Source organism: Prosopis cineraria, unplaced genomic scaffold (assembly GCF_029017545.1).
Source record: "Prosopis cineraria cultivar Desert tree isolate PC_DT_omini unplaced genomic scaffold, ASM2901754v1 PC7, whole genome shotgun sequence".
NCBI lineage: Eukaryota > Viridiplantae > Streptophyta > Magnoliopsida > Fabales > Fabaceae > Prosopis > Prosopis cineraria.
Genome location: NW_026555338.1, coordinates 24,213,865 through 24,240,083, shown reverse-complemented (window position 1 = coordinate 24,240,083; position 26,219 = coordinate 24,213,865). Strand labels below are relative to the sequence as shown.

At 30.0% G+C, this 26,219-nt stretch overlaps 2 protein-coding genes and 1 pseudogene across 2 annotated transcripts; 1 reads left to right on the top strand and 2 right to left on the bottom strand.

Moving 5' to 3' along the window:
- Positions 1 to 1,646: 1,646 nt before the first annotated feature.
- Positions 1,647 to 4,273, bottom strand: LOC129315949 (probable glutathione S-transferase; annotated as a pseudogene).
- A 7,573-nt stretch (positions 4,274 to 11,846) lies between these two features.
- On the top strand, positions 11,847 to 13,036 carry LOC129315055 (uncharacterized). Its single transcript, XM_054958566.1, has 2 exons — positions 11,847 to 12,037; positions 12,462 to 13,036. Exons 1-2 carry the CDS (start codon positions 11,866 to 11,868, stop codon positions 12,668 to 12,670), a joined length of 381 nt encoding a protein of 126 aa, XP_054814541.1. The 5' UTR covers positions 11,847 to 11,865; the 3' UTR covers positions 12,671 to 13,036.
- Positions 13,037 to 16,547: 3,511 nt separating this feature from the next.
- On the bottom strand, positions 16,548 to 19,727 carry LOC129314818 (putative glycerol-3-phosphate transporter 1). Its single transcript, XM_054958251.1, has 3 exons — positions 19,614 to 19,727; positions 17,564 to 18,640; positions 16,548 to 17,451 (listed from the first exon to the last, which is right to left on the bottom strand). Exons 2-3 carry the CDS (start codon positions 18,573 to 18,575, stop codon positions 16,895 to 16,897), a joined length of 1,569 nt encoding a protein of 522 aa, XP_054814226.1. The 5' UTR covers positions 18,576 to 18,640; positions 19,614 to 19,727; the 3' UTR covers positions 16,548 to 16,894.
- Positions 19,728 to 26,219: the final 6,492 nt, after the last annotated feature.

Below are 26,219 nucleotides of genomic sequence, written 5' to 3'. Positions count from 1 at the left end.
GAACGAGTTAATAGAGATCAAAATTAACTAATAGCTTATTTGATTATTAAAAGGAAATGAAATTAATGAATTAAAAAATAAAAATAAAAATAAATTAAATCATTTTTTCTTATGGTAGACATGATGAAATTAAATACCACCTAGCACAAATCTAATACCACTAGTCCTCATGAACATGATTGACCTATATTTTTTTTTCTATATTTTAATCATTTTATTTTTATTTTTTTAATTCATTCTATTTCATTCCATTCCAATAAACAAAAGAATTAATTGACATAGATGTGATGATAATAGATAAATGGAAGTCATGAGATAATAGAGATCCGGGAATGAGGATTGACATGAATAAGGTCATAAATCCTCATTCCCATTTATTCATCACTCCATGACTCTCATCTCTATCATTCCATAACTTGATTTTAGTCTATTTTATTTTCCATCAACATGTTACATTGCATTGCATTTCTTTTCAGCAATCAAATAGGCCTTAAATGCATGTTTGGAACATGGAAAAATACTTTCAAGAAACGAAATGGAAAATGCACCTATCTCATCTTATATCTAGATAAATTCTCTCTTTCCTTTCTAGAAAACATTTTTTCATATATCAAACATAGACTAAGAATTAACTTGAAAGCAGAAGTCCATTGGCCTTCTGTCATAGCCATGCTGCACCAATGAGATAAAGAGTTAAATGGTTTCCATAATGCAATCCGTTTTCAGTGATAGGCTCGCTGTAAACCAGACAGCTCTAAAAAATGGGCAATGGAACAGAATGTGTGTGTTTGTTAGATTTTCTTCAACCTCTAGACAGAATGGACACAAATATGAGATAGTCAAATGATGTCCTTGGAGGATATCTGGAGAAGGAACCGCTTGATTAAATACTTTCCATCCAAACAACAGAAATCTTTCTAGGAGTTTTTAACTTTCACAAAAAATTCCAGATATGTAAATCAACAAGATTGGGTCTACGAAATAGATTAGTCTTTCACAACACAAGCGAATTAAGATTTAAATCTTTGTTGGGAAACGTACCAATGTTTGGTACCTCTACCGCACATTGAATAGGATAATACCTGTATGCTATTGAAAAAAAAAAAAAAAAGGCCCTTGACCAATTTTAACCTGTACTAGCAGCTAATTTTCCTCAAATAAAGAGAAGGAAGTGTTCAGAATCTCCTGCGCATATGGGGAGCTATAATGGCTTTCAATAAAGTGCTTATTTCAAGCCTTATCAACAATCATGAAAAGATCTGCAACACATGAGCTCAATCTCTTGATCCTTCTTTAGGTGGAAACCTTTTCTCATGGGAAAAAGGAATACTTTTCCCCGAACCAACCTGCCATGTTAGCTTGTTTGTCACCACACGAAAAGCCTTGATCACATCCTCCATCATCTAGGAATAATTAGCTTTGGTTTTAAAAGATCCTTTCATTAAGGGCTCCATATACTTTCTTTTAAGTGTAACACCAAGTAAAGAATTTTCCTTCGCAGAAATAATTCTCCAAGATTGTTCTGCAGAAATGGTGTTATTTTGTTGCATTAGGCATGTGCATCACATAAATTAATATTAGACATTCAGAAGTCTATCCACTCGTTTCCTTAACAGCCTTTTTTCTTTTCTTTTTTGGGGGGGGGGGGAATATATACAAAAGGGCGAAGCACTGAGGAATACCAACAAAGGTACATATAGAAATGGTTCCTACCATCTAAAGGCTTTATTACTGTATAATCTAAGACCAACCATTCTAAGAGCAAAATTGGCAAGAAAGTATGTACAAGTGAAGGCATCTCTTTAACATGATCAAGAAAAGACCTCCCAATCCTTTTATGATATCCTGCACAATGTTGAAAATCGGGTGGCTATTGTCATGGATGTTCATAATTTCATAGATAGCCTCCATAGAATCAGAACACATTTTCACCTTTCTAAACCCATAACAGCTAAAATTTATGAAAGTATAGTCTAATAGATTTACCATCCTTAAGCTTCATTAATTGTTAGTGAAATGACAGTGAAATATATACAGCACTTTCCAAAGACACCCCAAGTGTCCAATGTGCTAGTTTTTAAATAGTTTAGCACAACCACTGACCAACTCAAGGTCACTAGTTCAAACCCAACATGGAAAATCCTTTCACAGAACAACAAACCCTTCTCTGCCTCATTTATTTAGTCTACACCAAGCTTCTTCCTCACGATCAGAACAAATTCATAGACTTGCTTGGGATCAGGAAGAGACTTAGCCACAGTCTCTCTTGCATGCACCTTGTTGCCCATTCAATGAACTTAGGGCAATGATCCTCTGTTTTGAAGCTGCCAACAGTTTCATAGGCATAAAACCAGCAGTAGAAAGGGATGAGAGAAAGATCAACATACCCAAAGTTTTCACCTCCAAAATAAGGCTTGTCTCCAAGCTCTTCTTCTAGTTGCTTGAAGGTTGATATGAAGTCCTTCTTTGCTATCTCAAACTCTTCCCCTTTCTTTGTCCATACCTTAGTCACCACGTCAACCACCTGGGCTTGTTTCAACATGCTTTCAAAGAAAGAATATTCTAGAATGGTTTATATAGAATAAAATGAGATATCCTAATAAATATCAAATCAATCTGCAACAATTATAATAAATATGATTGGACAACCTAAACAGAATAGGAAATTACGATAATGAGATATCTTGAGTTTGTAATAATTTGATCTGGAGAATAAATCAGTTGGTTGGTAGTGGCAGCAACAATAATAAGAGCAAATATCAACCCTTTATACAACAGAGAGGGGCTTCAAAAAACAGTAAAGATAAACTCGGGGTGACTCTCATATGCATGAATAATAAATCATTACTTAAAAAAAAAAAACTTGAAGTTATTCTTGAAGGAGATGGATTGGTTAGCAAAAAGTCAAGAGTGATTCTCAAGATGAATCACTAAATGGAAACCTATGAATCTCTAAGTGGACAAGTTTAGGAGTGATTCTTGGAGAAATGACTCACTGAACAAAAAACTTACGAGTGATTCTAGAAAAATGAATCAATAAGCAAAAGAAAAAACTAAGAGTGATTCTTGCAAAAATGAATCACTAAACGAAAGCTCGAGTTGAATCATCAAAACTATCAAGGAAAAAATTAAAACTAAAAGGAAGATATCAAAATATTGAAAACAAAAAAAAAGGGGGGGGGGAGAACTAGAGCTTTGTTATTAAAAAAAAAAGCTCCAATCTGAAAAAAAAAACTATAAAAACTTGATTAACCTAACTTTGATGCCATGAAAGAAATAAATATAATCAAAGGAAAAAATTCTAGAAAACCACAATGAAGAGAGAAAGAGTGTAATTGTGTTGTTTACTCAGTGTAGTTGAACATACCTTTGCATATAGTTTGTTATAGATTTTAAAATAATGCATATGGATGTTTTAACTAGGATTCGGCCAAAAGAAACCTAGGATTGAGTGAAGTTTGTGTGAAAAGTTCAATGTCTTGGAGAGATTTTTTACTATCTGTTTTGATTGACGCTTGAGGCTTGACACAACATTAAGTGGAATGAAACCATTTTAAAGCTTGGGTCAAAGGGTGTGATACATACAAAGATCAACAATAAATCAATATAAATCATGAACATCTTCCCATCCCCAATAAGATCAGATTAAAATTTTCTGAACTACGCTGAATCATCAATTTGCAGATGAGAACATGAAACCAAAATCAGACCATAAATTCAAAGCACATAATTTCAAGTTGCCAAAAATAAAACATGAACATACCTTCTTATCAGCAAAATCAGCCCAGAACCTAGCCTGAGATCTGGTATAAGGATCAGAAGGCAACAATGGATTCCCCTTGTCCTTCCAGACCTCATCAATGTACTGAACAATTATCAGAGACTCACAAATAGGCTTCCCATTATGAACCAAAACTGGAACTTTCTTGTGAATACGGTTCATCTGCAGAAGCTCAGGACTCTTATTAACCAAATCTTGTTCTTTTTTCTCATACTCTATGCCTTTCTCAGCTAGAGCTATCCTAGCCCTCATCGAAAACGCACTCAGCGTTGCGTCCAGAAGCACAACCTCGTGATGATGACTTGCCATTGTTTCAACCTCAAAGATCAACCACACTGGTCTGATTCAAACTGTGTTACAGTCTTATAGAGGTATATCTATGTACGAAGAAGAAGAAAATGAGGCCGTCCCCTCTGTCCTGGTACACCGAACATGGAGATATACATGATCGCTGATGGATTGCGATGTGAATTGTGATATGAGGTCAATATGTGAACTGCTAGTTACGGTCAATAAAATCTGTATTATAAAAAACAACAATTTGAAGGGTTGGATCTAACGAACCAAGGTTAGAATCTCCCAGAGAAAATGTGCCACTATTTAAGTATACGATCTTGTGTGTTCCCGGCCCTCAATGGAAGGATACATGCAACTGGTCCCCAAAAAAAAAAAAAAAAAATACTTGTAAGAAATAAAAAATAATAATAATTTGACCAAATGCTGAAAAAAGAAATTATTTACCCATATACCATATAGTCTATACCTTCATAAACATTTTTTTAAATACTAAAAATTCGGATCTTAGTCAATATCAAATCAAAATTCATTTTTTATAACACAAGGAATAAGTTTCACCAATAACAGATATATTATCTCTCCTAAAATATTGAGGGTAAATGATAAGCTTTTCCCCACTTTTTGATAGAACAAAGAGGTTCTATCAATAACAAAGATTATCTCTTCATTGAGATTTTGGAGGCAAAGGTAAACTCTTTGGACTGAATTCAATTTTTTAAATATAATATTCATTTAGTTTTTTATTAACTAAAAGTCAGTTTATTAAAAATTTATTTAATAAAAATTAGTTATTGTAATAAATTTGTGTTTGGAATTTGGATACATGTTTGCAAAAATTAGTTTAATAAATTGAAAGTTGTTAAGATTATATAAAAAAAATAGAATTCATAATTCCATTCTCCAGTATATCATTGTTTCAACTGTTAAAATATTTGAAGTTTTGAACATATGAATGCAAGCTTCAATATTCTCATGCTATTTAATTAATAAATATACATGGAGACCGGATGTATAAAATACACAATGTTAATTTAATTATAAATTCATATGAAAAAATTCACTAGTGATTATCCACTTTCAATAGTGATGAACTCAAAATATATTGACAGGATCATAGTGTAGTTCAATTTCATTAATTTAAAATTGGGTTGGAGGCTAAGTTGTTGGAGACCTTCTTAACAATTATTTTGGTATAAAACTAACACTTAGTGGAGATGATTTATTATGATGTAATATGCCATTAAAAAGGATTTTTTTTTATTTCTCAATCTATGTATGCACAAATTTTTAAAATTTGTTGCATTAATAAATATTAATCTCATGACATATATTGCGTGAAAATTGAACATTTCAAGTAATCTCATAAGAGGATGAGACAATTGAGTATTTGAGCGATATCATAAATATTGGTACCATGAATGATGATTTTCATTGTATTAAAACAATATAATGATGTTAATTGAATTTTATATTTAGATGAGGAAAAATCTATTAGTAGCCAAATAAAATATTATGTGAGTTAGAGTTTGTTACTTTAAAGTTGGCTAATAATGAGGTTGAGTAGTTAAGACTCCTCTCAATGAATATTCTTATATGAGTAAAAATGATATAAAATATATTGATGATTTGTGTAATTGCTAGAAGGCAGTAGTCATTGTAAAGAGAGCAATGGTGCAAGTAGACATTATTTGAGATACAATTAAGCATGCTAAAAAAAGAAAGTTGTCTCAATCAGTTATATGAGATCGGATGTAAATCTGATAGTTCATAAATTATACCCCTAGGTAAGAATTTAATTATTAAAACGTTGAGGGGAATGAGACTTAAGTTAATTTAAAATTAATGGTAATAACAACCCAATCTTTGTGATTAAAGATCCCATAAAAAAGGTTCAACGAGTAAGAACAAATCATTTATTAGTTCTGCTAGCACTAAATTTTGTGTTCCTTCCTATTACTTAAGAAATTACTATAATGCATTGATAAGAGGCTAAACGAAAATTCTTAATGTTTTTCATAGTCATTTTGAGTGGTATATTCATCGTGGATACACTTGATGAAATCACTTATACAAATGTAGAGTAAAGCCGCTCCTATGATATAATGACGAAATCTCTAAAGCATTTGTTAAAACTAGGTGAGCGCACAGCCAATAACACGCAAAATTGCCATTGATAGCAGACACTGTTGGGATATAATCTGACTAATAAGACCTCTAGTATACACTTAAGATTTGTTGGTTCAATAATGAAGTTACACCAACTTTTCTGCATGCCAAGTTTTATTAGTCTAGATTTGGTTCAAGTTAAAAGACATCAAATTCGAAATGATTGTCTTTTATATGAATAACTTAGATGATAGTGCTCTTCTTGACACATGTGAGGGATTGTTATAGTTATTGTATGAGTGTATCAAAAGAAGAAATCCCACATTGCCCACATGAAAAGAGCTCTTAGTGTTTATATACTAACTAATAAAGGTGGGCTAGTAAATGGGCTTGAGCACCCCCTACGCGTGAGTTGAACAAGCACTAGGCTCTTTTATCGAATTTATTTTTGTATAATTATTAAATTAATTGTCTCCTTGGCTTCCCCATAAAAACCTATGTTTATTGTGTTTAAATTATAAGTTTATGGAGTATATTATTGATGAGGAGTTTTTTATTAAGTATTTAAATGGGTTAATGGCTTTAAATAATATTTAATTGCCATAACTTTCTCAGCTTTTAAAAACGTCCAAATAAATTGACTTTATGTGCTATTATGTTCTTTAAACCAATGTCTAAATACTTTGTCAAGGTCGTCCATGTGTTGTGCCCATATATAGTCTAAGGAATTGAATGTGTTCAAGGCTTAGCCCTTCAATTCTCAAGCTTCTCTTTCGTATTGTATTGCTAAGTATATCTACTAATTTTTATTATTCTATGGCACTGTTTATTTTATATGATGAATTTATTTAATTTTAAAGAGCTATTGTACAAATAATTTAGTATAATGAAATAGTTATTTTTTGATACAACTTAGATTTTAAATCTATTTGCTACCTTCTAACACAATGATACTTGACAGAGAATCAGTAACTGAACGTAGAGAAGAAAGAAAAGGGATTTGCTGTCGTGTGACCTGTGTGGCATGTGATTTTCAACTTTCAGAGAAATATCATGAAAAAATAATTAAATAATTAAATCTCTGCAAAGTCAATTTGAAAAGCCAAGGAAAATTACATTGACTAAATTCGAAGATAATATCACTCTCAAAGCACTTTCACGATCCATTTTTTTTAATTTTTATAAAAGATCAAATATTATAAAATAAAATTAAAAAAGCTTAATTCACGACCAAAATATCGTGAAAATAAAAAAATAGAAAAGAAAATGGATTGGAGGCTGACACCTTGACAGATGCAAAGCATTGTAGTAAAGGTTGAAAATATCCTTCCAAATCAAAGTGCAATGGATGTTTTTGTTCAGAAGACGTCAGAAGAAATTCTTTTGCATGCAATAGATTTCCACTCCATTATACTGATCAAAAGCTTGTGCAGGGCCATCACACCAAGATTTGACAATCCAGTAAAAGCACAATCTAAGAATAGTTTGAAACTCAAATGGGACATTGAATTGAAAAGAATAACAGATTGTGATTTTCATAATTTAACAGGTTAAATTGATAGTTAAATACATAAAAATTAAATAAAAAATAATATTTATATATATAAATATATAAACAAAATATTAATTATCGATAATATTTGAGATCTTGATGCCAAAAGCTACATGCACAGACTGCTGGAGCTAGAAGCAGAGATATGTTGATACAAGTTCGTGATCTTGAAGCAAAACTTTAGAGCTAAAGGCACGTCATCATGTCACAACTCACTTTTAATCTTGATGTCAAAGATTGTATCGCTAAAACTGAAGATAGAGACTAGAGGAAAAATTAGAGATTAGAGAAGAGAATACATAAGAGAAGTAGAGATTAAAGAAGAGAAATAACAAATTTGAGTAATCTAGTCTAATTTTTTTAAAAAAAAAATTGGCTCTCAACCAAGTTGACCCGCTCCAATTTTTGGATCAAATTCAATTCTCTTAAAACCGCCTGAGTCAATTATGTTCAAATGTAAAAGTAATTCAAATGGTTGAATCAAGTTATTTTATTGAGTGGTCAACAGTCAAATCGTTCAATCTAGTCCAGGTTTCAAAACACTGCTGAAAGCACAAAAGTAGAGAAGAAACATGAAAATAATCTCAGACAAGGAGATTCCCATCAAGATAAATTAGCACAAAAACTTGTGCATGTTCTTGCTTCTTAAACTTCCATAAACATTAGATCTAGTGATTGGGTTGCAGAGTATACGAAGCCGATATTCTAAAATGAAGATTTGTAATGCGAAATCTCAAAGAAGTTTCCTCCAGATTAATGATTCAGTCTCAGGATCATTGAAAATTCTGAAATCATAGGAGTATGCTCTGGGAGAACAAGGATATTCACTATTAGAAGACTAAGGACAAGTAGTATGAAAGAATTCACATAAATGCTTGAATTCTTTAACTACTTGTTGCAGTGAAATCCAACTCATGATGAAAAACTAGATTTCACTTCTTCCAAATAAGGTGTAGCAGAGTATATTCACAAAAACACTAGAGTTGTTGACTATTTCAAATATCGAAAACATTCTAATGAGCCAAAGAGATGATTAAGTGCTTTTTGTTCATCACAACGGAAGGCACACTTAGATTCCACTTTTAGATGGTGAGCATTTAAGATATCCCCCGAAAGGCAAAGCAACATGATCTAGCTTTTAGTTTAGCTGGCTTATTTATATCGAGTTCAGTTTGAGTTAAGCTTATTCATATCAAACTTTAAATATTATAACATATAAAAAAGCTCATATGGTCAAATCCAATCTTAATCTTTTCAACTTTTAGGCGAGCTTGAATGGCCAAAGTATTAAATATTATATTATATTATTTTTTATTTAATTTCAATTTTTATTTTAAAAAAAGTAATAGTTTCACTTTTTATCTTATTTTATATTATCTTAGTAACAGTAAAAAAAGATATTCGAGCATTCAAGCTTAGCCCAAATTTCTTCAGTTTTATTCAGGTGACCTAAATAAACTCAAAAGTAAAAAAAAAAAATCTTTTAAATTACCAAGTTCAACCCAAAAATTTTTTAGACTTATTCGGGCATTAAGTTTAATCCAAATTACCACCTCTAGTTTTTAAAGAAAAAGAAGTTGTTTATAAGGTAATTTTAGCTTTGAGATAGAGTATTAAAAAACTACTTTTAAGTGAAGATATATAGAGCAGTGCTACTTGAAGAGAGGAGGAGATTGTACCTTCACCCTATAAAATGAGATAGGAATTCTTATAATTTCATTTGTAGCATTTTGCTCATACTGAAATGGTTGCCAACCATTAGAATTGTATGAGAGAAGATTTGCCACTTTAACAACATGATGTGCATTAGCATGAACTTGTATAGGCCACCATTGAGGGTGGCTAAATCCACTTTCATCCCATTTAAAGTCATAGAAGTACAAAACTCGATCCCTTGTCAGACTGAATTTTATATTTATAATTTATATATATATATATATATATAATATACACACACACATAGGATGTGCTAGGCATAGCCAGAATACTACACCTGCAACCCCAGCCACTAGTGAACGGATTATCTCCTCTTTATTTTTTATCTTCTTCTCTTCCTTTTCTTTTTCCAATCATTAGATGAGGATTGAAGGATTTGAATTTTATGTTTTTTTACAAATTTTTTATTAAAATGCTAAATTTTAAAAAGATAAATAATCAAACTTAAATGATTAAAATTTAATTTGAACAGTTTAAAATTAGTGGCAGAGCCAGGATCTTGTATCAGGGGGTGTAGATTAATTTTAAAAATAATAATTCAAAAAAAATTATTTAATATTTTTAAAATAATTATATATTTTATAATTGTCCCCTACTTATTATTAAATGCTATTAAAAATATTTCCTTCCATTTAAGTCACTAATTTATGAAATTATTTACATATAAAAATATATAATAATTAACTAGAGATTTAAAAAAAGTAAATAAATAAGTATATTCTTTTCTAAAAATTATATTAGAGTTTTGGACTTAGTGAATTCATAACTAGATTTAAGTTAAAACATTTACCAAAAAAAAAGAGCCTATATTTCAAAAGATTCAAAATTTTATGACTAAAAAAAATAAGATTACAAATATTTACTATTCATTTATAATTTCTCGAAATTGATGGGGTGCATATGCCTCCCTCAAGTGGCTCTGCCACTGTGTGTAATGCAAAGGGTGGGAAGTGGAGTGGGGTGCTACGTGTATGTGGGTGGCCTATCATAACAAACGAAATAAATAAACAAAATCACACAATTTAATGGTTTTCTTGAATATTATTTTAATTATAAAATGCGTTGGTACATTTAAAATATTATAAAATGCGGTTTTTTTTTTTTTCCGGGGGAATATAAAGGGGCAAAGCCCAAAGCTACATGAGAGTAAGCTAGAAAAGGCCAGACGGGCGCCAGAGAGATGATTACAAATAGAGACCCCTCAGCAACTAAACTATTGTTAGCTAATTTTATCCCAGTATATATAAAAGCTAAAATACACATTTAGTTATTTAATTCAACACAATATTTTATTCTAATTCCTTAATTTTATAAAGTACATTTTTAATTATTTAATTCTAATACTGTTAATTTCATCCTAATAAATTTTTACATTGCATTTTCAAATATTAACAAAACATTCTTAAATATTGATATATTAAATTTAATTTTTTTTCAAATAATGATGATTAACATAAAAAATAATCACTTGAAAGTAAGGATGTGAGGGTTAAAAGACTAAAAAGATATTTTATAAAATTAAATGACTGATTAAAAATTTATATAATGTTCTTTATCTATATATATAGTTATCTAAAGCATCAGCGTACAGATTGCCCCATTGATCAAAACTTTTTTTATTATTTTAATTTTTTTTAATTCAATCAATATTATGGAAAAAAGAAAGGGAGAAATACTGTAAGTGGCACACAGTAATTCCAATTATCCCACAGTTAATATCAGTATCAAAAACATTCATAGATATCGAGAATGGCTAGTGCCATTAATTGTTTAATACAAATTTAGAGTAGAGAATATAAGTTGAGTTTGACAAACCGTACATTTTTTTAAGGTTTCAAGCTTGATAAACTGGGAGTTTTAGTATGATTGAACTTCTAAACCCAACTTGTTTAGGCCTTTATTTTTGCCCCTGAAACATAAAATATTTTCAATTTTTAAAAATAAAATTAGCTTTTAATAATATATTTATAGTTTAAAATTAAAATTTATATTATTTTTTTAATTTTTAAACATGATAATTTATGAGTAAAATTTAATTTTATTTCTATACTTAGTATTTTTGAAGTGTGCTGGGTACTAGTATACATTAAAAGGTGGAACAATTTTTTTTTCCAGTATTATTGCTTTTATTAATCTGCAGTCAAGTTTCCAGTATGTGATGATCAGACCCCTATTGACCCTCCACGTGGCAGCCCTTAATTTTTTTACCAGCTTTGTGACCTATTTTGGATCCTTTCTTCTTCCAAGCGTGCCATATCACCACCTCCACCAGGACCACCACCGATCAGGGTCTCTTTCTTTTTTTTTTTTCCTTTTCCTCCACTTCCTCCGTACCCATCATTCAAATTTTTTTATTAAATAATTTTTTTAAAAAAAAATTAATAAATGGTGAGGATGGAGGAAGTGAAGAGAAATGGAGGAGAAGAAAGTGGAGAGACCCACTTCCGACCACCACTGGCTCTCTCCATCACGGACGACACAACCAGAGGAAGTTTTAGGCCAAAAAAAATGGTTCGTCTTCATCGACGACGACGAAGAGAAAGAGCTCAGAAGACAAAAAGATCCCTGGCTTTTAGACAGTTCAGGTATGAGATTAATTTTTTTCCTTTGGAGAAGCTTTTACACTTTCTCTATCGCCGCCCCAAATAAAGAATGTTAATGCATTATTTATTACATGATTCCTATTCGACTGAAAATCCCCCAAAGTTCACCCCAACACGCTTTTGGTGTTTAAGAAGTTTTATACTGTCTGGGAATTTCTTTTTTTTTTACCCTAAAGCCTTCTGATCAGCATATTATTTCAGGAATGAATGTGATAAAAATCTAAACTGATCTAGATTTTTTTTCTGAAAGCTTGTAGAACAACATCAACAGCGACAAGATCTACTTCCTGATGTGTATTCCGAAGTTATATTAGAATTTGCCTCTCTGTTTTTTTTTTTCTTGATTTTGATTGCTGTTGAGATACTTTGGCATAATTGTTACTCTCATCGATGGATTATATTGAAGATGCAGGAGCTTTCTATTTTCCTCCCCTACTTTCGTCTTACTCTAATCGTAGTACAACTCGAAGCTTCTTTCCTCCTAGTCAACCACCGACACCGTTCTGGCCAATGATTCCGTCGACAGGTCCATGGAGGACAATTATAGGGTTAAAGGGAGATCTGTCGCCGGCGTTGCGGCGTCTTGGACGGAACCCTTGCCTGCTGAAATCATAGGAAGTAGGAGCTGAATCGACGACGATAAAAGGACGAAAGGGGTCGAGCCTCGAGTTGATGATGATCAAAGGAAGGGTGGTTGTGGATCTCTTCAACTGAGTTCATCATCGATGATGATAGTAAAGATCCAGAGCTGACTGTGGAGGGAGCGAGTGTGCTTCACTTCCATTCACATGCTTCTCGTTAATAATAATAATAATAATGACAATAAATAAGGATGCCACGTCAGAGAGTCAAAGAGCGGTCAAAGGTTACATATTGAATGCCGAGTAGAGGAATAAAATTATACTTTAATCCTAATTTATATTTTAGATAAAAAAATAGGGAGAATTACAATACAGGCTTAATATATCATGTTATTGTACTGCAGGGTTAAGGTTTTTTATTGTAATTTTTTGAGAGTAAAAATATAATTTTACTTTTATATGAGTTGAAAATTCAGATTATGCATAACACCATGTTCATTGATGCATAACACAATATTCATGCTTGTCTAATTGATTAGTAGGTTTAATAAAATACACAAGTGACGTAAACAATATACAACACAATATTTATGGATGTACAACATGATGTTCATGCACTGTCAACTAAATGTCTATGTCACACATAGACATTTAGTTGACAGTGCATGAACATCGTGTTGTGCATTCATGAATATGGTGTTATTCATTTATGGATAATGTGTTGTACGTGTTCTGTGTGATGTATATTTTAACCTACAGATCAATTGGATACACATGCATATCATGTTATGTATTCATAAATATCGTGTTGTACATTTATAGACATTATGTTATACATGATCTAAGTTTTTAAATCATATAAGGATAAAATTATACTTTCACTCTCAAAAAAATATATATAACAAAAGCCTTTGAGCCTACAGTACAATATCAAAATGTATAGGTTTCAAAGTAAAATTTTTTCTTATTTCAAGGCTTACAGTGTGATTCTCCAAAAAAAAAAAACATATAACATTACAATGAAAAAAGTAAATTATTAGATAAATTAAAATAAAATAAGCTTTTAAGGCTAAGGCCATATGGGCTGAGTTTGTCCCTTTACCAGCTATCTACATATTGTTTAAATTATATTTAGATATTCTAGAAAGCATTTTATTTAATTTACTATTCATTTACTTTTTTAAAAATAATCTAAGTTTTTATTTACTTTAAATAATGAAAAAAATTAAAATAATCTTTTAACTATTGACTTAAAATATAATAATGATTTTATTTTTTTTTGTAAAAAATAATGATTTGATTAAAAAACAAAAAAAATTAAATCAAATTTGAACACCCAAAGTAAGAGATATAATGCTCATTGTTATCAAACTATAAATCTAAAAGTATCAAGAATCTTAAACTTATTTTTAATTCAATATTTTTCTTTAGTTCTTGAAATGGTATAATTTGATCCCTACTATTAATGAAAGTTAACTTTTGTTATTACTAGTTAAATAGAAAATAACATAAAATGGCTTTAACATTATAGAAAATGACCAAAAAATTTATAATAAATGATCCAAAAATTATAAATAATGACCCAAAAAATTACAAATAAGGACTAAGAAAATATTATTAGTCCTTTTTTAATATTCCTTCCGTCTCAAATTATAAGACCCTTTTAGACAAAATTTTACATACCAATAAATCTCATTAAATACACTTAACAACTTTATTTTTTTCAAAACAAAAATGTAAATTTTTAAAAATACCCTTCATTTAATAACATTAAATTTACACCTAATTAGTATTAATAGAGAGAGAAAGGGTAATATTAAAATAAGCCTAACTAATGAAACATTAATCTTCTTAAAGTGGCTTGTATTTTGGGATGGCAAATCTCTCCCAAAAGTTTTTATAATTTTGAATGAAGGAAGTATAACTTTTAAGGTCCTTTTTTTTTAATCATTTTTTGACTAATTAATTGTTAAAGTTAACTTTTATTAACGATAAGATATAAATTGCACCATTTTCAAAAGTTGAAATAGAACATTGTACCAAAAATTAATTTAAGACTCAAACATTCCTAAACTTATAATTTAAAGGTTAATTTGCTTTTACCCTAAATCAAATAATTAACAATTTATTTATTAGCATATACACATCCTCTTCATTGTAGTTTGTCCTTTTTTAACCTTTTCATTTTACATTTAAATTATTGGTAAAACAAAACTTTACTCAAATTTTATTATAGGTTTCTACAATTTTTTTATTGGTATTTTAAGTTTTTATACTTTTTTTTATCTACACTTTAGATTCCTACACTTTCGGAGTAATGTTGACCGGGCATTACTGGTGTTAAGTATATTAACATAGATTCAAACATTGTTAATTATGTGGTGACATATTATTTAGTTGTTGTTGATGTATATTTTTTAATAACCAGAAAATTTAAAAAAGGCCACATGTGCAGACAAATGAGTGGAGCATAACGATCTGGAAGCCCCTGATGTCCTAGGGCACAAGAAAAACAAAAGGACTCAGAGAGAGACCCATAACCAGAAAAATATAAATCGAGTCCTGCTTATTTTGTGGTCCTGAAAATAGCTGGACACTGCTTATTTTGTGAAAGAAAAATATAAACCGAGTCCTGCTTATCTCCCCTCCTGATAGTTTTTGTGGTCCTTATATATATACTTATCATGTGGTCCTAAATTGTCTCTGGCTTGTGCGTCTCATGCTATTTCAAGTTTCTGAGTTGTCTCTCTTTCTCGCAGATTGAGCTTCATTTCAAGTCTATCAATGTCAATGTCAGTGGGGTTCACTCTTCTCTAAGTGAGCGCATGTCATGATGTGGCCTTCTCTGGCGTCCTCCAACACCCTTTTCTGCCGTCGTGGCCTTGCGTCTCAGCCTCTCAGGGTCCTTTTGTTTTGCCCGTGGAAAGAGGCTGCAAGGCAACCTTTTCATTTTGCACGTGTGGCCTTTTTTAAAAAGTGTTCTGGTTATTAAAAAATACACATCAGCAGCAACTGAATGACATGTTACCACATAATTAATGATGTTAGAGTGCACATGAAGTCATCAATTTAATTAACACTGTTAGTACTACATTAACGCATCTTCAAAGGTATAGAGATTTAAGATATAAATGAAAAAAAGTATAGAGACTTGAAATATAAAATAAAAAATACAAAAATTTATAACAAAATCAAATCAAATAGAATCCAGAGATATAAAGTTGTGTTTTCTCTAAATTATTTCTATTGAAGGGAGCATAGATAACCTAACATTGGTGGATTTAGAGGAAACATTCTATACTTCCTCATATAATATGGAGAGAACAATAATCTATAAAGAATCAGAGATCTTGATTCTTGTGAGATCAGAAACTCAGAATTGACCTCATTTTTTGAGCCATGATCTTCTAAAGTTTGAATGATTCTTTCGAGCAATAAATCTATTCATGTTCAACCAGAACCTCAGACCAATCATATTGCATCCTCTTTTAAGTCCCCTGTGTAAAAGCTGTCTAAAAGCAATATTTTGGTGCTTTACATTGTCTCTTAGTTGAAACCAAAGGCAGGACCTTCCTACACTATCCATTCATAACCTGATAATCCAATGAATCACTCGCGCGCGCGATGATTAAAGAAGAAGAAGAAGAAGAATCTATCTCTAGGCCCACACGCGCGGCGATATGATTAAAAAGAAGAATCTATCTCTAGGCGCGCCCCCCTCTCCAACCCTCACAAAATGATCTAAATGAAGAATCCATGTCCAGGCCGTCTCTTGTACAAACCCTACACTTAACAAAAATCACGCTTAAAGTATGTAGAGGTAGTAGAATTGCCGGTGCTATTGCAAATCTGACTGCAAAGAATTCTTCAACCAAAATTAACAAAAAATGACATAATGTAACATTGAGGCATTTCTTGAACTATGGTCACCAAACCCATTTATAAACTCACTGGGAAATCTCATTCCTGATATCCAAGTAAATTTCCAATATACAAAAATTATAACCATTTCTTGTAAAGGTCATCTTTGTGATGACACTATGCCAAACTGGGTAAATCACACACTTATGTACAAAAAAATACGCCAAACTGCCCCATAAAATCGTGGCGATGGATAAAATTTAAAACGCCCCTCTCCATTTCAGCCATTACTGGGCATGTCCTTCGTTAATAATGACCGGAGCCAGTAAATCAGGGACACTCTGGGAGTAGGTAGGCAACACAGCCAGATAAATCACTGCCATCTGTTTTAAAATTCTCAAACTTCTGCTATAGGTTCTTGTGCTCCACGACGACGAGACCTGGACTCGGCAATCTTTGTGGCTACCTCTGTTATTACAAGCCTGGTTAAAAGAAGCCCTGCAATTAGAGCTGATGCCATTAACATCGTGAAAACGGCATTCCAGCTGTCTTTAGAAATGTAGCCTGTTATTAAAGGGCCAATGGCCGCCCCAACAGAACCAGTTCCATCAATTATTGCCGTCACAGTTGCCAAAGCTCGTGAATTTCCATTCAGTGAACTGTGTGTTCCCAGGTCAGCCGAAACAGCTGTTGTTATGAGAGCATAAGGCCCGTTCACAAACATGCCAGTGATGAACATCAATACTATATTTACAACCAATGATACGTGCCCGTAAGACCGATAGAAGAAGAGAGCAGGGATTGCAAGGTACATGAAACTTGCTGCTGTTATTGCTCTGGCATCTAACTTATCCGAAATGTGGCCAGCCAGGATTCCTCCAAGCACTCCACCAACATCAAATAAAGTGGACAGTGTTCCTGCTGTCTCACTAGATAGATATTTGCCATCAATTGCTGCATGATCACGAGAATAAATAAGTAATCAAAGATTTTTACTAAAGTACTAGTGCATTATGTGGTTGCTATAAAGACAGAATCTAAAACATCAAGAAGAAAGTTGACGCACCTGTGTGGGTAATGTAGAATGGAAGCCAGTAGAGAAACGTATATGCAACCAACTTGGCAAAGAAAAGACAAAGAGCAAAAGGAGCAACCCCAGGAATTTTCCATGCCTCTATGAATCCTACAGCTTTCTCCTCCTCAACAACCGTCTCAGGCCTTAACAGTGGCTCTTCAATTTCTTCATCTCCATTTTTCTTGGGTGAATTGCATTCATCTTCCTCTCCATCAGCTCCGACGGACTCAGGTGATACAGGCAATAAAAGAAAAACAACCAAACCAAGGAAACCAATGATAAGTCCTGGTACAACAAAGGACCACCCCCATCCATAGCTTAAAAGAGCAGAAGCAATCAAAGAACCAGAAATGTTCCCAACAGAAGTGTGAGCATTCCATATACCCATAATCAACCCTCTCTTCTTCTTTCCAAACCAGTTACCAACAACCGCAACTACTGACGGCCATCCCGTGGATTGAAACAATCCAGCAAACATTTGAATTACTAAGTAATAATAGAAGCTATGGATGTTTCCCCAGTATCCTACACCAAAAAGCGAAGTAAACAAACAAGTTCCCAACATTCCCACGGTTAGAAAAATCCTCAGATTTAACCTATCTCCTAAGTGGCCAGAAAAATACATCCCAAAAGCATATACTGCAAGGAAAGCAACATCCAATTCACCAAGAAGTGCTGTCCCATCTGGTCCATTAAATGGAGCCCAACCACTTCCAAGAATCCAGGAAAATTTTCTGTTTCCGATCAACTGATTGGTACCATTTGATCTCAATCGATAGAAATTTAAGCCAAAATCTGTTGATTCGGGATCAAGGACACTCTTTACAATACTTGTTGTTTTCCGGGTAGCATGATAGCTTGCATAAGCAAAAAATGTTACTACCAAAACGATGGCTTGGTAGGTCTTGAAAGAAACAGGGCTTCTCTTAATAGACTCTAGGATCCTAATCCCAGGGGGCTTACTGCAACGTCTCTCGGATAACAATTCTGATGCTGGACCCATGTATTAGTCCTTAATTCAGACGCCAGAAAAGGGAAGAAGTTAATGCTTCCCCTTACAGGAAATTTCTGCAAAGATGAGAAGACCAAAAAGAATCATTGTTAAGGAATGTATCACTGAAGAATGAATAGATATGCTCGAGTAAGCTAGTGCCAGTTGTGTAAGCTAAACGAAAAAAAAAATCATTAATTAACACGTATTACATAGTAAACATCAATTTCAACAGTCATCTTAAATGCTCAGAGCAGACACGGCCATTATTGCAACTGTTATTTTCTTTTCCTTTTTGTTTCTGGGGTGCGTGTGGAGAGAGGGGGTTAGGGGAGAGACTAAAATATAATTCATATCACAATATAAGTAATAATTAATATATAAGTCATAATTAATTAATTCGCTGTTTACGAATAGCGTCGTAGTTAACTAATTCACTGTTTACTAATAGTGTTATAATTAACTAATTCACTGTTTATGAATAGTATTATAAGAGTTTTCATGATAGTAATTAAAATTACAATCCAAATTTTTGTCAAAAAGAAAAAAAATCCAATGTGTTATACCAAACAAGGATGCATAGGACGAAGTAAATTCCAAGTTCCAAAATCTAACAGGATGTAAGCGAAACAGTATAATCAGCAGAATCTGAAAGCTTGTTGATCCAGCGAAATCATAATTGTCAAGGATTCATGGTCAGAAAATTAGTCCGTTTCCCTAAAAGAAGAGATGGAATTCAACTCCAGATAAGGAAAACAACTTTGGAGAAACCGCACCGAAAAAAGTTGTATGATAAACCTCGGAAGGTAATTTTAAAAACAAAAACTCCTTCAAGGATCGGAGCAGGGATTGCCGATATCAGCGTTACAACAAAGCTACCAAGGAAACAACTATTGGAAACCAATTTTCCACAACCAAACTGCAGTTGGAAACCATTTATGAGCTATAAAACACACCGAATCAAAATTAAACAGAACCCAGAAGCAAATTCTTGCCAGAAGAAGAATCTCGAAATGCAATGAGAACAGAAAAATGAGTAAGGAACCATACCTCAAGCTATTAGAAGCTCTCACTGTGTCGCTTTTGCTTGCTTCTCCCTCGCAAACTCTATGCTTTCAGTTTTCTGCCAGTTGCTTCCCTTTAGTCTTCGTTCCTTAAAGACACGGAGACGCGACGTGCGACGAAAGCACTTAAAGATAAAGGATAATATTATTTTAATAAGTCAAATGTCAGTCATGCCCCTGACTCCAAAAGAGCCCGCTTCTTCGAATACACGGTTCATCTGATTTACGAGAGTGCCACTAATCCACATGAATTGACGAAAATGTGCTCTTCGGTTCCAAGGAATGAAAATGACTAATTAAGATATAAAAAATATATGAATGTTAATAATAAAACAAAGGAAAAAAATTACTCTGTCTATCCTTATGATTTTTCTTGATTGAAAATTAAGTATTTATAATTCATTTTATTTCAATTAAGCCCTTATAATTTGATCACTTAGATTTTTTTGCAGTAAAAGTATAGGTAAATTAGGTCATAAAAACTTATTATGATCGAAACATATCTCTAAATTTAAAGAGTACTTATAAATTGCTTACAAAATATTAATAAGATTTTTACATTAATAATGAAATTTAAACTCACAATCTTGTAAATTACAGATTAAATCCTTATTGACTAAAACAGTCTTTATTAGTTTTGATCAGTTAAATTTGTTAATCTTTTGAAATTAAAATCCCTAATTTTACCTTTAAAAAATAAAATGTAAGTACTTTTATTTTTTATATTAAATAATTATCTAATTTTATAGTTAATTACATAATTTTTATAACTTAAAATTAATTTATACATAAATAAAAATGCTTGAAAGTAGGGCTTTTATTCTTAAAATTTACAATAATATCCTTTAAAAAATTTCATAAAAATACTAAAATGTAAAACTAAAAATTTTGATTTAACTCCAGATTTTTTCCTGTGACAAGCTCTAGCACTTGGTATTTTTACTTTCTAAGTTTTTTATATTGAAATTTGCTGCTTTTAAGTGGTTTTGTTTTAATTCTTGGTAAACGCGGACTCCACCACATGCATCTCTTCTTGAGTAATTAGCCTGTCTAACTATAAGACGAATGGATAAGAATTTTATAAGTTTTATCAGGAAAAATAAAAAGAATTTATACGAATACATAAATTTTGATTGAATTAATATATCATGAGAAAAATGCACATTAAATTCTCTATCTTTATATAATATTTTAATTTAGTCCTTTAACTTTGTGAAACATGTTTTCAATTTTCTAATACTAATGTCATTTGTCTCAAATAATATTTTTTTGTCAGTTATTATTTCTAAAAAATAAATTTAAAATGTCTACATTTAATAATATTTTCTTAATATTTAAAATATTAATTTTAATATTTTTATCAAAAATCTAATTTTTTAGTATTATAAAATTAAAAAGTCACTTTATAAAATTAAAAGATTAAAATCAAATTTTATTAAATTAATTCATCAAATGTGCACTTTTATCAATATCATATTATATTGCAGGGTCAAATTCTATTTTTGCAAATAAACTATTTTTATAGAAGCATTTAGTGTCCTAAATTTTTTGTTGTCACAATATCACCCTTGAAGTAACAATATCATAGCAATGTTTCTCCTGACAAGGGCAAACGTTGACTGTTAACTTAGTTTACTTGAAAATATGTTTGACTTAAATCATAACAATATTACTCTTAAAGTTATTAAATCGTAACAATGTTGTCTCCAATGTTAAATCCAAGTCAACAAAGCTAACAGTCAATATTTACCCATTTAACAGAGAAGCAACATTATATTACTACAATTTATTTGAAAAATTACTGTGATAAAAAATTTAAAATATTAAATACTCTTTATGAGAATAATTTGAGGATAAAAATAGACCTTAACCATATAATATATAACATTATTAAATGGGATGTTGCATCATTTATACTGTAACTCATCTTAAATTATTTACGAAACATGAGAGTCAACTTTAATTGAATAATAGTGATTGTGGGACAATAATGTCTGTGAATAATTGTATATACAATGAGATGATGAGAAGATTGAGATAAGAAAGGGAAGGCAGAAGAAAGGAACAGCACACGGAAGAAGCTTCAAGCCAAGATTGAGACATGAGTTTGGGTGTTTTATTTTTGTTTTTAAAAAATACATATGAAATGTGTATGGAAGTTATTAGATATTTCAATATGTCAAAAATTTAATATGTTGGGTTGTCAAGTGTGAGTACATGAGGCTTGATATGAAAAGAGGCTTCATATCAAATAGCGTTGGGTTAAAAAATGGATGTATAAGTTAAAAAAAAATCTATTAATTTAATATCTCCATGTTTTGGATTAAGATATAGTGACATGTCCACTTGTAAGTGTGAGTAGATTTGGTTTGATGTGAAAAAAAGTCTCACATCACATAAAGTTATATCAGAAAGATATATACAAGTGAAAAAGATGCATGAAGTCAATATCTTAAGATTTTAAGTTAAAATGTGATATTATAATCATTTATATGTAAATTTAAGGAGGAGTTGTATAATTTAACTAAAGGCAATATTATATTTTTGATAATAGATGTTATTCTGTATAATTATAATTAAAGTGATTATAAATATTTTATTTATTATTATTATTTTATTTTTGATAGATCTTTATTTTATTTTTTGATATATCTTGATAGATTTTTTTTATATAAATATATTTCTTATTAAAATTAATAAGATAAGTCACTATTTTTATAAAATGTATTATAATTTATTTTATGTTTGAAATTCTTGAATAATACTTCTTGCATAAATGAATTCCACATTATATATATATATATATATATTAAAAATTAAGAGGATAAAAGGAAGAGATCCAAATGTATTGAAGCAAGTCGTCTGTTCAGGTGGAATAATGTTATTGACTTTGGGGTTCATGCTCTATCATCAACAAACGTTCTTGCCTGATCTTCAACTACGTGACATAAATAATTAATGTCAGCATGGAATGCATTCTCTGTCATCAATTATGAATACTCATTTTATTTATAAATTATTTTTAATAAATTTTATTAAAATTAAAAAATTTAAATTTTATTAATTTTATTATAAAATTTAATAAATTTTCACCTTTACCCTTAATAAATATTCTTAAATTTTATTACTGATATTTTTATTCAAAGCATTTAATAAGGGTGAAAATGTAAAGAGAAGCATTAAAAGTTAATAAGTGCCCTATAAATAAAATTAATTTTTTCTTCTCTCTCTACCCTATGAATAGAACCAAAGGAATATAAATTAAAAACAAAAAATCTTTCTAGGGCCAAATAATACTATACTTCCTCCATCCTATTTTACAAGAACTAAAAAAAATAATTTTAATTAATTCTGTCTAAAATTTTAATAATTTTTTAATTTTATGTCTATTAAATATACATGTTTTAAAATAAAATATAATATCAATAACTTTTTAGCATTTAATAGAAGTAAAAAGATAAAGATAGATATAAAAATCATATAAATGCCTGTAAATAGCACTAGAAGAGTGTGTGTGAGTGTTTGTTAAGGGCCAATTTGTTTACAATTAAAAAAATAATTTTAGTTAAGCTTAATTTTCCAGTTTTTGGAAGAATATTAAGCTAATCATAAAAGTTTCATTAAAAAAATCTATTTTTTAACTTTTTTTATATACTATTCCGAATAAAATAGCTTACTAAAATAATCTTTTTTCCCAACACATCTTTGATATGTTTAGCTTAGACTCCCCTTCATTCCTATCAAACTTCTCATCTTTAGCTTAACTAGAATAATTTATTTTTTAAAAAATTAAACAAAACATTGTAAATGTGAAAAGTGGTTGCTTATTTTGTAAGTCTTCTAATTGATTTGCAACCTTTTCCACCTAATTTTTAAGTATTTTTGACATCTTGTGGATTGCACCCATCAAAATAAATATGATAATCAGACATTTGGATCAATTGGTGAGGAAGTTAATCTTTTTTAATTCAAAATCTCAAATTCAAGTCTTGAATATATGTTAGCAATTAAATTTTCAACTGGACACAAGCTCTTTAAGAAAGTGCTCGTAAGCTGTGCCAATCGGGTTAATATATGCAGACTAAAGTATATACTTAATTATTTAATTTTACACAATGTTTTATTTTAATTCTTTAATTTTATTAAGTGTCTTTTAAGTGCTTTAATCCTAACAATATTAGTTTTTACAAAATTTTTACATTTAACTTTTAAGTATTAATAAAATATTATCAAATGTTAATATATTAAGTTTAATTTTTTTTAAATAACAATGATTGATATAAAAAATAATCATTTAAAACTAACAATATTATAGTTGAAGGACAAAAAAATATTTTATAAAATTAAAAAATTAAATTGAAATGTTACATAAAATTAAAGGACCAAAAGTATTCTTTAATCGTATATGCATAAAAAATACTGAATGCCAAAGCTCAAACATAAACAAACAAAAAAAAATTTATATGAATGTAATTGCCAAGGATAGATAAGGGGAGCAAACGAGGCCATTGCTGATACCCAAAATGTAAATCAATAAAAATTATTTCGATTGCTAAAGATTTGGCTGATAGCCTATAAATAAAATATTTTAGAAACATGAGAATTTTAAATCTAAAATTCAAATTTCTTGAATCTAAATGCTATCTTATTGTTTTTCAATTTAATCATCCCTTCATCCTCACTTAATTAGAAGGCTAAAATGCAAGAGAAATACAGATGGAAATGGGAGATCGAGCTGAGAGGAAGAACGAACGTAATCACTCTAAATAATCAACAATAATAATTTGTAACAAAAATGGTTTATATATGTAAAACCATGTTCATATCTCTTATCTTTCTTATTTTTCTATTGTACTTTCCTGTTCAAATTTTTAATTGAATTATATATAGGTCCTATATATTATACATGAAATTCAAGATGAATCGCATTATTCATTTAATATATTATAGTTTTGTATCAATGTTTTTTTTATACACATACACACGTGTGTAAGTAAGATCACGTGATCCATGAATTCAGACATAGAAAGATATAACTAAGTTAAGCAGACAATGACAATATTTTAGTCATGGCCAATTTAATAATTTCAGATTATTAATTTATTATTATTATTATTATTATTATTATTAGTGCTCTTATAATTGGTGCGCTTAAACATACATTATATAGCCAGAAAAAAAAAAATGCAAACCATGTTTTCATCGTTTTAAATTTTCAATGATCTCATGCAACTGTTGGCAAATTTTATAAGTCAAAACTCCAAAAGTCCTGCAAGTTTTGACTTTTTTTTTAAAATTTATAATTGATAGTTTTTTTTAATAAGTTACTCCTTCTGATCTAAAATATAAATATTTTTAGTTAATCTTAATTCAAATTATAAATTTCAAATTATAAATAACGTTACTTAGTATATGTAATTTTTTTTATTTTAATCCTTATATTTATTACCTTAGATATTTAATATATCTCTCATTAATCATAGGGTGCATTGATAATTGAAACTAGAAATAAAAGGGAAAAATGATATATATTTTTATAAAAATGAAGAATTTATTGATATGCTGATTTTTTTCAAAAATTATTTATATTTTAAACTAGAGAGAGTAATCAATTTGATATTTACAACTCGCTCCACGCACCCCTCATGTTAATGGAGGATTCAAATCATGAATTTCACTCTCACAAGGATGTGTCATTGTTATTAGGGTAACTTTTCATTTATAATTTATAGCTAATTTATAGCTGATATGATGTGCATTTGATTTAATTATAAATTGCACATTATGTATAAAAATACATGCATAAATCAATTTATACATTTAACTTTATATAATTAAGATACGTGTTTCTAACTAAATTAATATATACATATCTTTTATATATTATTTATAATATTATTAATATATTAAAATTCAATTGCCTTTATTTAATTAGATAAAAATATTTTTTTTCGGATAAACCTAACGTTACACCTTGAAAGGCGTACCATTGAGACTAAATGTGCCAGTAACTAAAAATATTTTTTTGAAAAAAGAATGGTACAAGAATTAGAAGAATAAAATATGTTCTCACATTGTTCACGTAAAAAATGTTTAATAAAATTTTCAATAAAATAAACCTAACTTTAACTTTTTCTTTTAAAAGCGGTCAATTCTTAAACTATTTGTATCTGGCAAAAAAAAAAATAGTGAGGGACCATTAACTAGAAACAATAAAAAAGAAGGCCCTTAAATTTTTAAAATTTTATTGAAGGACCTGTATAGAGTTTCATTTGAATTTATGATAAAAATAATAAAATTACCCTCATTTAAATAAACGACATAAACAATTTATTCATTTTAATACTGTATATTATTCATTTACTTACAAGATGTTATTCGTTTTCTTATTTCACTTGTTTGTAGCTCTAATTTTACTTGATCTCATTCTAAATGTTGGTTTTATGATAGGACGACTTGTTCATTCCTATACTGTATATTGTCCATTTGCTTATGAAATACTGTTCATTTTTTTACTTTACTTGTTTATGGCTTTGGAATAAAATCAAGTGAAAATGAGACTATAAACAAATGAAACAGGGAAATGAACAAC

What these genes read in the sequence shown, in the direction of transcription:
- LOC129314818 (XM_054958251.1), bottom strand. Translation starts at nt 18,575, where the DNA reads ATGGGTCCAGCATCAGAATTGTTATCCGAGAGACGTTGCAGTAAGCCC. An exon ending in ATTCTACATTACCCACACAG is followed by an intron (nt 17,452 to 17,563) that starts GTGCGTCAACTT and finishes GTGATCATGCAG; the next exon opens with CAATTGATGGCAAATATCTA.
- LOC129315055 (XM_054958566.1), top strand. Translation starts at nt 11,866, where the DNA reads ATGGAGGAGAAGAAAGTGGAGAGACCCACTTCCGACCACCACTGGCTC. An exon ending in CTGGCTTTTAGACAGTTCAG is followed by an intron (nt 12,038 to 12,461) that starts GTATGAGATTAA and finishes ATTATATTGAAG; the next exon opens with ATGCAGGAGCTTTCTATTTT.